General features: G+C 36.8%; 1 protein-coding gene and 1 pseudogene across 3 annotated transcripts in view; one reads left to right on the top strand and one right to left on the bottom strand.

The window, feature by feature from the left end:
* The window catches only part of MSRA (methionine sulfoxide reductase A), a 397,828-nt gene that overhangs the window by 357,296 nt on the left and 26,402 nt on the right, over positions 1-14,130 (bottom strand). The window contains exon 1 of one of the 3 annotated variants that reach the window (XM_059697596.1): positions 3,550-3,577. The exons of the other annotated variants lie outside the window; for them this stretch is intronic. Coding sequence (XP_059553579.1) covers positions 3,550-3,562 — 13 coding nt within the window. The 5' untranslated portion in view covers positions 3,563-3,577. Of the gene's footprint in view, positions 1-3,549; positions 3,578-14,130 lie in introns of those variants that run through there. 3 annotated transcript variants of the gene reach the window in all.
* LOC132235351 (large ribosomal subunit protein eL21-like) lies at positions 8,465-9,056 on the top strand (annotated as a pseudogene).

The following is a 14,130-nucleotide window of genomic DNA, read 5'->3' as shown; positions in this document are numbered from 1 at the left end:
CCTTCAAAGAAGCTTTCTGGGGTGGCCATTATGTACCAGTTCCTGTGCCAGGCATTGTTGCTAGGATTAAATGAGGTATCAGGTAAACTGTAATTTATCAGTTATTCTTATCCTTCTTTCTGCAACACCCAGTTATACTATGAATTCCTTATGAGCAGAAATTATATCCTAATATCCCCTACATCTGGCATAATGCCTGGCACAAAGCAGGCCTTCTGGGATATTTGTTTAATTACTTCAGTAATCCATACCTACAGCTGAAACACTTCCCATCTTCATTACCGTTGATCACCAGCTTTGACACGGGCCTTGGCCACTACAACAGCTTCCAAGCTCATCTCCCTGGCTCATGTGATTTTTATCTCCTCTTCAGGATCTGAACCTATATTTTCTTTTTATATTAAAGTACAAGTTAATGGAATAAACAAGTTAAATGCTCATTTACATCTAGAGTCAAGAGCTGTATTTTGCCTATGAGTCTTTACGTTAGTGAACAAAGCTAAAAAAGAAAAGAATCAAAACATTAGAGTTTACGCAAAGTGAACTGATTGGTTCACTTAAAATACACCACCCCTAGCAAACTTACTTTCTGAGGGCCATGCTTGCTGGCTTACAAGTATGGGATTGGCCTCCTCTTCCTTTTACTCACAAAAGTAAACAAAGGAAAGGAAAAAATTCCTCATAAACAGGCCATTGTTTTTTACATTACAGCCATATCTTTGAAGGTTTAATGACACCTACTTTGACATATATAAAATCTAGAATGTGAGCAGTGGTTCAGTCTTCCCTGTGTAATTTCTTCCTCACACCATTTGAATTGCTTATTTTACACATTTGTCAGAAGACTTGAACTACTGGAGTTTTTTGGCCAATAAAATGCAGCAACCTAAATAATGATTAACAAAATCTTATAGCTATAAGGGCTACAACTAATTGCCTGATTTTTCATAATAACATTCTATAATACATATGTTGTGCAATAAAAGTTAACATACTTTAACCTATTGAAATCAATCTCATTATAATAGTGCTCTTTTCTATCTAGGATTTTGTACATCTATTTTAAATCCATTCCATCTGCTATCCATGTATATGGCATCCTTCCCTGTTACCCAAAATAACTTCATCAATAAAATATTAGCATACTTAAATGGGTACTCAATAAACATTTGTTTAAATGAATAAATGAGTGAATAATTATAAAATGATAGACTAAGGCCCCCTGAGAGGTTTGCATTAGTTTACAAATCGTGTTTTCGTATGTTCAGGTATATACATCTAAATGAGACTTAATAATAGGCATCAAGTAGCAGTTAACTATTAATCCATTTCTGTCTTAATAATTCTACTTCAAAATATACACAAAAAACATGCTGAGATAGAGTCCATCTACAATCATACCACTAGTATTTATATACTTTAAAATAAAATGTGAAATGATAATACTAATATGGAAATATTAATAACCTATGTCAATGTGTTTGTAAAATAAAAGGTCTAAAAGTAAAGAAGAATGCATTATGTTAAACCTAAATGTGTGCTTGAAAATGTAATCAACACAATTTCTTGAACATACCTTTAAAAAAAGGTTGTACAAAGAGTGGCTGTTATACCCAGTTAACAAGGAGCATCTTAATATGGGACCTTTTTCATGTTAAGTTATGTAACAAGTAGGCCAGAGAGAATATATTGGTAAGAAACTTTGTTGGGTATTAAAGTTAATATTTATTATTAAATCTTAAATCCAATAAACACTATACATGTAGCTTTGCCAATACAAAAAAAAATTAAATATTTCTAAAGGTATGTTCTGACATCTGTGTTTTTAAATTCACTTACTTTTTATTATACTGTTAAGAAAATAATTAGACATAAAAAAGTCTGGATATAAAAATAAGTTTGCTCTTACTGAATTCGCTACAAAGAAGTTAGGAAATAAGCTAGCAAATAATTCCAACTTTAAGGGCAAATGGTCTTAAACAAACTAAAGAAGTTGCATACTTAGCAAACTTGTTTAAGAAGTAAATTAAGTAAATAAAAATCGGTAATAAGACGGTCAGTATTAAAATGTAGCTGCAATTTAACTTATTTATTGAACTTGCTTTTTGTTTCACATATTGTTGGGTTTTAGTACAGGCATGAATGATCCTGTGATCAGTTCAAAAAGGAAGACAGTGGCCAGGCAAACACCTCTTTTCCAGTGCCTATCAGCACGTCTTTTATGTTTTGGCGTCCATCTTAGGAGTATCAGTGAGATGGTGTATAAAGAAGCTTATAAAACAAAGGTCGTCGTGTTGGCAACACACATGAACATTAGTGATTTCATTTTATGGAAGATCAAAATGTTGATTAGCAAAAAAGTTGAAGTAAATACTTAAGCTTAACTATGCAAACACCTTTTCATATATATTTTTACTATGCTTGTATATTAAATGCCATTGCTGTGTATCATTATAATACTATAAAAATCATTTCAGAACTTCATTACTCAAAGTGCGCAATAATATAAACAAAAACAAAAACAAAAATTGTGAAAGGATTAACAAATCCATGATTGCATACTCAAAACAAAAGCATAGATCCTGGGGCAGTCTTTTATATTGCCCAAAATGATTAGTACTTATGTGGATGTATACGATTTTCCTGTATTCTTTTAGTATATAAAATAAAAAGGAAATATAATATTACAGGAAATCATAACCTACTACAACTCAAACTCTCTTCTTTAGAAATAGAATATTTATAACAAAGAGGGTGGTCCACAAAAAAACGTGCCTTACAATTAACCTATCCTACAATAATGCTGATTTTTAACAGCAGAACTATCACAATGTAATCATAACCAGGCCTAACAGGAAACATTTATTGTTAAAAATTAGATATAAAGTATAAATGCAAATAAAATACTGGGTAATATTGAAAAGAAAATCGATGAACTTTTTATATTTTTCTTCTACTTAAAACATTTTGAGAGAGCCAAGCTGTAGTAATCGTTTTAATTATACAATCTAATGAACTAAAAATAATGGATTTTTTCCCCAAGTATTTCAATCACAGCTCACTATTTCTTATCCAAAAGATTTAAACTTCTATTCTCTACCATTCCCAGCCATTTCTGCCAACATCATAAAAATTACCTTTTATCATTTCCTTCTCACAATGAGAATTCCCTAATCGCACACATCTTTTAGACACAGACACCTCCCCACCCACCTCCCCACCCACCTCCAAAAACTGGTTCAGAGCAAAGACACACACAAAAATAATGACCAAGCTCACATTTCTTGTTTGCCCTTCAAGCGAAGTCGGGTGTCTTCAGCTTGCCTTTCTGGTCTTCAGTGTTGTCACTCATTGCTGGGGGATGTAGTTTAGGACAGCATGAAGCAGCAGAAATAAAAGCTGTTGCTTTAAGAAAACGTTTTCTTAAACACATGGATGAAACAACTTTTACTCTGACTTCCTGGCTAGGTTGCATAAAATCTTAGAAAGGCTCCTTGAAAAGTGAATGTCTATAAATGGGAAAAAATAAAATAAAATCTAAAAACTTACGTTCTGAACACATTCCGAAGGATGTCTGATTTGATTTGAAAGCAGGTTTGTATTGATGAACAAACTTTATTTTGTAGAAAATTAATATTCTCTCTAATTAGAAATTTGCCTTGCCATCTTCTATATTAATCCTGTCTCTCATGGTTTAGTCATACATGCAAAAAATCAAGTACAGTATTTCCCAAATGCATGGACACTGTGGAAGCTTCATTTTGAAAAAGGCTTTTATTTCCCTAAATACTGGTGACCAAACGTCATTGAATGTACCAACACTTTCAAATAGCCCAAGAGACTTAAAAAACCTTCTAAGTTTGAAAACCAAAAAGTTCTGAGTTTTTCTGTACCCCAGGACGATTTTCTTTCCTGAAGCTCAAGCCGAGAAAGCAGACAAAAGAAGCTGATTTGACTGAGCTGTGCCAAGTCTTGCCTTTTTTTCTTTCCTCAGCTCTCCCTCTGCCTCTCTCTCTCCCTCTTTCTCTCTCTCACTCTTTGCTCCCAGTATGGCAACCTTCCGAGCAGTCTTGGCGGAGGTCCAGCCTGTGCCAGTCTGTCTGAATGCTTGTCTCCAAAAGATGTCCTTTGCGGATCAATTAATACATTTGAAAACAGGAAAATGTGGTACGGTACCGAAATCCTGGCACCAACAGCATCGACTTCTGCCAAATCACCTTACAGATTTCATGGTATCCTACCTTTCATAATCATTACTAACATGTTCCCGGAGCAATAATGGAGTACTAGAAGCCATTCGCTGTTTAGTAATAAGGAATCTGTTCCCTAGAAATGTCCATATGCAACATATGCACAACCTGCAGTAAATCAAAATTCTTCTCTGAGATGTATGTAACTTTAATAAGCACCACATACTGTATTTCTTTTTATAAGACTTGCTTTCTCTTGCCCCGCTGCAAAGAATCATGGGAGAATAGAAAAGGAGGCATCCAGATTAAAATTAAAACTCTATGCTCAAGTAAGTAATGCTTTACCCTATGGGAAAAGAGCATAGTTCTGACTGATCATCAATTCCTATTATTAAGGAAACTCTAATTTTATAAACTCAGCATCTCCAAAATTTTATGAGGTGAAGGGGGGAATTCTCTTCAAAGCATAAATATCAATTAAAATGAAAAGAAAATACTTAGGGTAGATTTAGTAAAATTAAGTATATTTTAATATTTGAACCTCAATTTTCAATATAGTCACTTGTTTGCTAAATTCATACTAGTAAAGTATAAATACTGTTTATTTTTATTTGTAGCATGCACATCTTTTGAAGCAAAATAGCCATTCTGTGCTTCATGTACTTACCTGTCCTTTGTGGGTCAATTAATACATTTGAAAACAGGAAACTGTGGTACAATACGCAAATCCTGGCACCAACAGCATCAACATTTGCCAAATCATTTTCTAATATTTCATTTTTAAAAATCATTTTTACCTCTGATGCTTTAAAATACAGCATAACAACACTCTATGCTCACCATGGTTTCATAAAAAGAACCATCATAACAGGTTATCGTCCTTGGCCCTGTCTTTCTAATGTATGTAACCTCAAAGTCTCAAATTGCTTAATCTATATAATCCTCAGTTTGCTTATCTGTCAAATATAAAAATGAGTGACTTTCTCCTCTATGCTCCAAAAATACTCTGTTTATACTCAGCATACCTTCATTCTAATTGTATTGTAGTTAGCTGAGTATGTGTCCTCTACCAAGTAAATGTGTCACCTCACAGGCAGGACCATCTGTCACTCATCTAAGGAAACTGAAAGTCTTGCATAGAACTTTTGATATGTAGGTGCTCAACAAATCTCTTAGGTAAATGAATTATGGCCATGGATCACACAAATATTACTCTAAAGTTTTCTAAATCTATCTAATATGGTAAAAAAACAAAACCACATATTACTATATCATAAATTTGATAGATCAGAGAAATGCTACAGAGACATAAGGGATGAATTAAAGCAACAAAAGTCCTGCGCTATCCTTTCAAATAGAGGTGGGCAGGATGACAGTGTTTGCAACATGTAATAAAACTATTGAAAACTACAGAAAAAGAGAGACTCTTGAAAGCAGCAAGAGAGAAGTGACTCCTCATGTACAAGGTTAACAGCTGATTGCTCATTGGAAATGACAGAGGCCAAAAGGGAGTGGGACAACATTTTCAAAGTACTAAAAGACAGAAAAAAATCTAAGAATTCTATGTCAGCAACATTCTCCCTCAAAAATCAAGGAGATGTTAAGATCCAGATAAACAAAAACAGAGTTTATTGCTAGCAGAGCTGCCCTACAAGAAATACTAAAGGAACTTCTCTTTCAGGCTAAAATAACAGAAAATTAGACAATAACTCTAACCCACATGAAGAAATGAAGAGCATAAATAAAGGTAACTATAAACACAAATATTAAAACCAGCATAAATGTATTTTTGTTTGTGACTCTTTTTCTCCTACCTGATTTGAAAGACAATAGCAAAAAGCAATAATTATAAGTCTGTGTTGGTGGGCATACAGTTTATGAAGAGGTAAAATGTGACAGCAGGATAAAGGGGGGATAGAAAAGCACTAAATAGAAGCAACGTTTTTGTATACTATTGAAGTTAAGTTGGTATTAATCTAAATTAGATTATTATAAATAAAGATGTTAACAGTAATCCTCAGAGCAACCACTTAAAAAGGGGAGGGAGAACTAAAATGTTACCATAGAAAAATGTTTTTAAATATTTATTTAACACAAAAGAATGCAGTAATTGAAAAACAAAGGAACCAAAACAAACAAAAAAGAAACAAATATAAAGAGAAAACAGAAGTATCTCCAATCTTATCAATATTTACATTAAACTTATATGAACTGAAGACTTCAATTAAAATCCAATTCACAGAATGGATAAAAATAAATTATCCAACTACATATTGTATACAAGAGACATATATTAGATTTAAAGATACAAATAGGTTGAAAGTAAAAGCATATTTTGAAAAATATGCACCATGAAAACAGTAACCCAAAGAAAGCTGGGCCCTAGCCGGTTTGGCTCACTGGATAGAGCGTCAGCCTGGGGACTGAAGAGTCCTGGTTCGATTCCGGTCAAGGGCATGTACCTTGGCTGCAGGCACATCCCCAGTGAGGGGTGTGCACGAGGCAGCTGATTGATGCTTCTCTCTCATCGATGTTTCTAACTCTCTATCTCTCTCCCTTCCTCTCTGTAAAAAACCAATAAAATATATATTTTTTTAAAAAAGAAAGAAAGCTGGAATGGCTACACTAATATCAAACAAAATAGACTTTAAGACAAAAATTGTTACTAAAGACAAGTAAGGACATTTTATAATGATAAAAGAGTCAATTCATCAAGAAGATACAACTATTATAAACATATATACACATAAGAAAAGAGACTCAAGTACATAAAGCAAAAAATGAAATAATTGAAGAGAGAAAAAGACAATTCTTAAAAGTAGATAATTTTCCAATAATAGTTGGAGACCTGAAAATTCTACTTTCAATAATGAATAGAAGAAGAAGAGGAAGGAAATAGAAGACTTAAACAACACTATAAAGCAAACAGACCTAACAGGCATCTATGAAATACTTCACACAACAGTTGAATACACATTCTCAAGGGTACACAGAACATTCTCCAGGCAGACAATATGTTAGGCCATAAAACAAGCCTCAATAAATTTAAAACCATTGAAATCATACAAAGCATTTTTCCAACCATGATGGAATAAAAGTAGAAATCAATACCAGCATAAAAATTAGGATAATCACAAATATATGAGAATCAAATAACACTTCTAAATAACCAATGAAGAAATAATAAAGACTAGACTGAAAATAAATGAAATAGAGAATAGAAAAACAATAAAGAAATCAGACAAAGATATTACAACAAAACTACAAACCAATATCCCTTGTGAATATAGATGCAAAAATTTCAAACAAAATACTACCAACCTGAATCTAGAAACATATAAAAAGGATTATAAACCATGATCAAGTGGGATTTATCCCAGGAATACAAGGTTGGTTCAACATATACTATAAAACACAATCAATGTAATATACCATATTAATAAAGAACAGAAAACACTTTTTCATCTCAATATACAGAGAGAAAAACAAATGACAAAACCCAACATCTTTTCATGATTAGAAACTTCAATCTGAGTAAAGAAAGGAAGAGCACTGAAGAAGGAATAAGTACAGGTAAAACAAAAAGTTTTTATTTTTCTAAATTAAGAATACAGCTACCATAGAACCCAGCAATCTCTCTTCTAGGCATATACCTGAAAAACTTGAAATCATGTATTCACAAAGATATATATACATCCCTGTGTTCATTGCAGCATTACTCACAGTGGGCAAGATACGGAAACAATGAAAGTATCCTGTGATAGAGGACTGGCTAAAGAAGAAGTGGAACATATACACAATGGAATAGTACTCAGCCATAAGGAAGGGCGAAATACTGCCATTTGCAACAACATGGATGGACCTTGAGAATATTATGTTAAGTGAAATAAGTCAGACAGAAAAAGCTAAGAACCATATGATTTCACTCATATGTGGGATATAAAACTGAAACTCATGGACACTAACAGCAGAGTGGTGGTTGCCAGAGGGAAGGGGGTGGGGGCAGAAGGAAGTCCTAATATATGGTGACAGGAGAAGAGTTGACTTTGGGTGATGGGAATACAGTGCAATATACAGATCTTGTAACATAGAAACCCACACCTGAAACCTATATGATCATGTTGAACAATGTCACCCCAATAAATTTAATTTTTAAAAAGTTTTTACTTTTTTTATTTTAAGTGATCTAACAGATAATAGTTTGTCCAAAAGAATAGCAGCAAGCTTCCTTTCGGCCAGAACCACCATCTTCCAATAATTTGCCAAAGACTAACACAAAGGGAAAGAGGAGAGCACCTGTTATATGTTCTCTAGGCCTTTTAGAAAACGTGGAGTTGTTCCTTTGGCCACAAACGTGCGAATCTACAAGAAAGATGATATTGTGGATATCAAGGGAATGGGCAGTGTTCAAAAAGGAATGCCCCACAAATGTTACCATGGCAACACTGGAAGTCTACAATGTCACCCAGCATGCAGTGGGCATTATTGTGAACAAGCAAGTTAAGGGCAAGATTCTTGCCAAGAGAGTTAATGTACATATTGAGCATATTGAGCTCTCTAAGAGCCGAGATAGCTTCCTGAAACGTGTGAAGGAAAATGATCAGAAAAAGAAGGAAACCAAAGAGAAAGGTACCTGGGTCAACGGAAGTGGCAGCCTGCTCCATCCAGAGAAGCACGCTTTGTGAGAACAATGGAAAGAAGCCTGAGCTGCTGGAACCCATTCCCTATGAATTCATGGCATGTAAGTGGGACAAAAATAAAAAAGACTTCTGTGCTGATTTTAAAAAAATAGCAGCAATGTACTTAATTATATGCTTTATGTGTGTATGGTGTGTGGATATAAACTTATGAATGCTTATATACTAGTATAAGTGAAATGAATGGCAATGATGATACAAGCGACAAGAGGGAGAAATTAGGATTATTTTGTTATTATTAGGTACTCACACTACCTGTGAAGTGGTATATAGTGTTATTTGAATGTGGATTTTGATCAGTTGTCAATGTGTATTGCAAACTCCAGGGCAGTCATTAAGAAAAGTAAAAATTGCCCAGCCAGCATGGCTCAGTGGTTGAGCATCGACCTATGAACCAGGAGGTCAAGGTTCGATTCCCTGGTCCAGGCACATGCCCAGGTTACAGGTTCTTTTCAGAGATGAAAATGTTCTGGGATTTGTGGTGATGGTTGTACAACCTAGTGAATATATTAAAACTGCTGGATCATATACTGTAAAATGGTGAATTTTATGGTATGAGAATTATATCTCAATAAAAATAAAGTTGCAGTCACTTTCTCCAGTATTTTTGAGGGTTGTGGATGATTACTTCCCAAGGTAAACCTACGAAAGCCCTTTAAGCCTCTTACATAGAGGAAATACTATACATGAGCTATAAAGCCTTGTCCATAAATCTGCTTCAGGAATCTACCCAGTACATTCTAATACCTTACTCTGTTTTGACTTGCTTCTATCCCAGCCAACTCCAGGATTCCTGACTGCACTAAAACACCGCTCCCTCTGGCCTGCTGTCTTGGTTCTGACTCCTCAGGCAGCCTGCTCTCCTGGACTGCCACGCCCTTTCTGAAACACTCAGTCACACTGCCTTTCCTCCCTAACTGAATTCAAAATTTTGATAGTCACCCTCCTCTACATTAGCAAATCTTATCTTCCCATGATTCACCTTGCTTTTCCCACGTACCCTGATCCCAGCAGGCCTACGAAGGCCTTCTCTGTGCTAACCCATGATCTGACTCAACCCTTCAGTCCCTGCCTCTCCTCCATCTCCCTGTGGTTTCCTCTCCCAGCCACTCAGACAGGACACTACTCTGTTCCCACAAAGATACTGACCATGAGACTGTAAGTTCACAATGGTACATTCATAAATATGGGGCATTTTCCTCTCAGTGTGCACTGTTTATCTGATTTACTAGTAACCCCAAACCTAAAAAGGTTATTCAACTTCACATAGAAAGTGCTATCATCCCTAGACATTTTTGCTCAGTGGGTAAGAGTGTTGGACTATGAACTAAAGCAGTGGTTCTCAACCTGTGGGTCACGAACAATGAAAATACATCCTGCATAGCAGATATTTACATTACGATTCATAACAGTAGCAAAATTACAGTTATGAAGTAGCAACAAAAATAATTTTATGGTTGGGGGTCACCACAACATGAGGAACTGTATTAAAGGGTCGCGGCATTAGGAAGGTTGAGAACCACTAAAGGGTTATGGGTTTGATTCCAGTCAAGGGCATGTACCTCGATTGCATGCTCATCCCTAGCCTGGTCAGGATGTGTGCGGAAGGCAATCAATTGATGTATCTCTTTCACATGATGATTCTCTCTGTTTTCCCTCCTCCCCCCCCCCCCCCGACTTCCACTCTCTCTAAAAATCAATGAAGAAATATCTTCAGGTGAGGATTAACAAAACAAAACAAAAAAGAAAGTATAATCAGAAAGGACTGATTCTTAGAAGTTTTATATAGCCTAAAAGTTAGTGGTGGCAGATGGTAGCATGGTTAAATCTTTCTACAAATTCAGAAGAAGTCTACTGAGCGTGGCAGAACAGGAGGTCAAGTGCACAGACCTCCTCTAAACTATCCTCCAGGGAATCCCCTGGGGTCCCCTGGATGTGATAGGGCATCTACAGAAGACATAGAAATGATAAGCGGGTGAGGTTCTAGGACATCAGTCTTGCATTAACTACAGTAACTTTTTTTATGAATTATATGTATGGGGTTCAGACAAGATTTTGTTCAACAGCAAAAAAGTTTTTCTAAAAACAGTTTAAAATCTTTTTGTTTTAAGCCAATCAAGGAAAACACTCCCTAGTGAGCTAATCTAACATGAACTTTGGGTTCTGGATGTCTCAAAATATTTACATGAGCTAATATTGCCATCTAAGATTTATGACAGTAATAAGGATCCACTCCCTAAATATATCAAGAATATATCTCTCCTGTCCACAAGACAGAAAATGGGGGGGGGGGGGGGAAGAATAGAGTTTACTTGATCATTTACCTACTTTCTTTCCTTCCCTAGATTTAGATCTTTAGATATGTAATCTGAAACCCCAAAGAGAACAGATCTGGTCTTCTTTCCCAACTATTCATTACATCTTGAATACAGCTGTCCACTGAGAACAATTCTTTCAAGCATGATCTGAACAACCACAATGTGCAGGCCTATGCCAGAGACATGGAGCCCCTGCCATCACGGAGCATGTATATAAACAAGTAATTACAATTACAGGCCATCCATCAGCTATGTTAAGAGCCTGACCATGACATCTTAAGGTCACAGGAAGGAAATAACCTGCTGAAGAGTCATCTACCAACCAACCAAAAGTCAAATGCTTGTCAACATTAATTAGAATAAAGAGAGAAGTGTAAAAGTATATGTATTCGTTTACACATATTTGCTGTGTTCATATTATGTTTAAAGCAGTAAGCAAAGGCTGTTGGAAACCCAGAGGCACATTAGAAATCGCCCCAGCTCTCAAGAAGCGTAAAGTCTAGTGTGAAGATATCTAAGACACTTACAAATTACTATGCTTTATGTGATAAGTGTTATTATCTAAATATTTCCCTGAATCCTGACTTTTCCATGCTTCTTCCTGGTATCATAACATAAAAGATAAATTGCCTTTCCATAAAGTTCAAATGTGGCATTATGATGGCCAATTCAAATTATACCTACTCTTTCCTCCTTCTCCTCTCTCTCTTCTCCATCATTACACACTAGTCATTATCTGCATTCATTTATTTATTAAATCGGGATTTACTGAGCACTGCTTATGTTAAAAAACATGGGGTAGAAGCCACAATGAACACAAATGACATAAACAAAAGGTAATTTTGCATTAATAATAATAATAACCATGATAATAAGCACTTTCACATTCTTTAATTCATTCACTCTTCAGCCAACCTTTGGAGAAAGACAGATTATCTTACTTTATAGATGAGGAAACTGACATCAGAAGTTATGTGATTTTGAGGAGAACCAAGATGGCGGCATAGATAAACACCTATACTTGCTGCCTCTCACAACCACATCAAAATTACAACTAAAAGGCAGAACAACTACCACCCAGAACTACGGGAAAGCTGGCTGAGTGGAAGTTCCACAACTAGAGAGGTGAAGAAAGCTCATGGAGACCGGTAAGAGGTGCAGAGGCATGGCAAGTCCTGGCACCTGGATCTGCTGCTCTTTTAATCAGGAGGGAGATACAAGCTCCCGCTTGCTCTGAACTCCAGTTCCGGGCAAGACTCTGGGGGACCCAGACACATACAGGGAGAAACTGGACTGTCTGGCATCGGAACAGGAACGCGAGGGCGGCTTTCTCTCAGAGGTGTTCACAGCGATCATTGTTCCTGCAGAGGGCGCGGGACGTGGAGACCAGGGACCTCTCCTGTGTAAGGCTGACTGGTAGCCACTGCTGTTTGCTCCACCCTGGTGATTCCCAGAGACCCCACCCAATTTACAACCCCACCCAAGCTGTGTGCATCGGCTTTTGCATATGAATGGCCTGTCCTTTCTCTGCCTAAAACCTGTCAAACTGCAGCTGGGTCAGAGAGCCCCAGAGCTTCCAAAAGAAGGGCCAAGGCCTGACAGCAGCAGCCTGCCTTGCTTCACAGATGGGCCTCGTCTGGGCACTTCCAAATCCCATACAAAGAGGAGGAATCTGCAGATGTCTCTGTAGCTCCTGCTGGGCGGCCCCAGACAGTGGCTGGCCTTGCACCTCCTTGGAGATCCAAGAGCCAGTGTACCCAGTGGACAGAGTGAGACCATACCAGATTACAACTCTTCACATCCATAAGAGACACACTCAAGGGGCAGACTCAGTGAGCACCAAAGCCCCACTGAAGCAAGTCCTGCCCCATAAGGATGTCTCCTGTGCAACAGATCTTCCAGTGTAGACACAGCTGGTCATCACAGCCAATTGGCCTGGAGCTCAATTCCTCCCAGTGATACAAACAGCAATCAAAGGTTAACTACAACAATACTGTGCAAACAGCCCACAAAGTGGTGCACCAAGAGCATCCACCTCAGGTGACTGGGGAGGCTGAGCCAGTGGGCCCTATAGGACACCTACCTCACAAGGCCACTCTATCAACTCAAGGAGACTTAGCAGCTATCCAGTACATAGAAACAAACACAGGGAAGCAGCCAAAATGAGGAGACAAAGAAACAAGTCACAAATGAAAGAAATGGAGGAAAGCAAAATACTGGATATAGAGTTCAAAATCATGGTTATAAGGTTACTCAAGAATCTTCTAGAAACCTCTGAGAAATGTAGTGAGACCCTCAAGGATATGAAAAAGGACCAATCATAAATTAAGCATACACTTACTGAAATAAAGAATAATATACAGAGATCCAACAGCAGACTAGAGAATCCCAAGAATCAAGTCAAAGATTTGAAATACAAGGAAGCAAAAAACACCCAACCGGAAAAGCAAAAAGAAAAAGGAATCCAAAAATATGAAGATAGTGTAAGGAGCCTCTGGGACAACTTCAAGCCTACCAACATCCGAATTATGGAGGTTCCAGAACAAGAGAGAGAGCAAGATATTGAAAACCTATTTGAAGAAATAAATGACAGAAAACTTCCCCTACCTGGTGAAAGAAATAGACTTACAAGTCCAGGAAGCGCAGAGAACCCCAAACAAGAGGAATCCAAAGAGGACCACACCAAAACACATCATAATTAAAATGCCAAGGGCAAAAGACAAAGAGAGAATCTTAAAAGCAGCAACAGAAAAACAGTTACCTACAAGGAAGTACCCATACAACTGTCAGCTGATTTCTCAACAGAAACTAAGCAGGCCAGAAGGGAGTGGCAAGAAATATTCAAAGTGATGAATAGCAAGAACCTACAGCCAAGATTACTCTACCCAGCAAAGCTATCATTTAGAATTGAAGGTCAGATAAGGA

The sequence above is a fragment of the Myotis daubentonii genome, chromosome 5 (genome assembly GCF_963259705.1).
Source record: "Myotis daubentonii chromosome 5, mMyoDau2.1, whole genome shotgun sequence".
NCBI classification, from domain to species: Eukaryota; Metazoa; Chordata; class Mammalia; order Chiroptera; family Vespertilionidae; genus Myotis; species Myotis daubentonii.
This window is presented reverse-complemented; position numbering and strand designations above follow the sequence as displayed.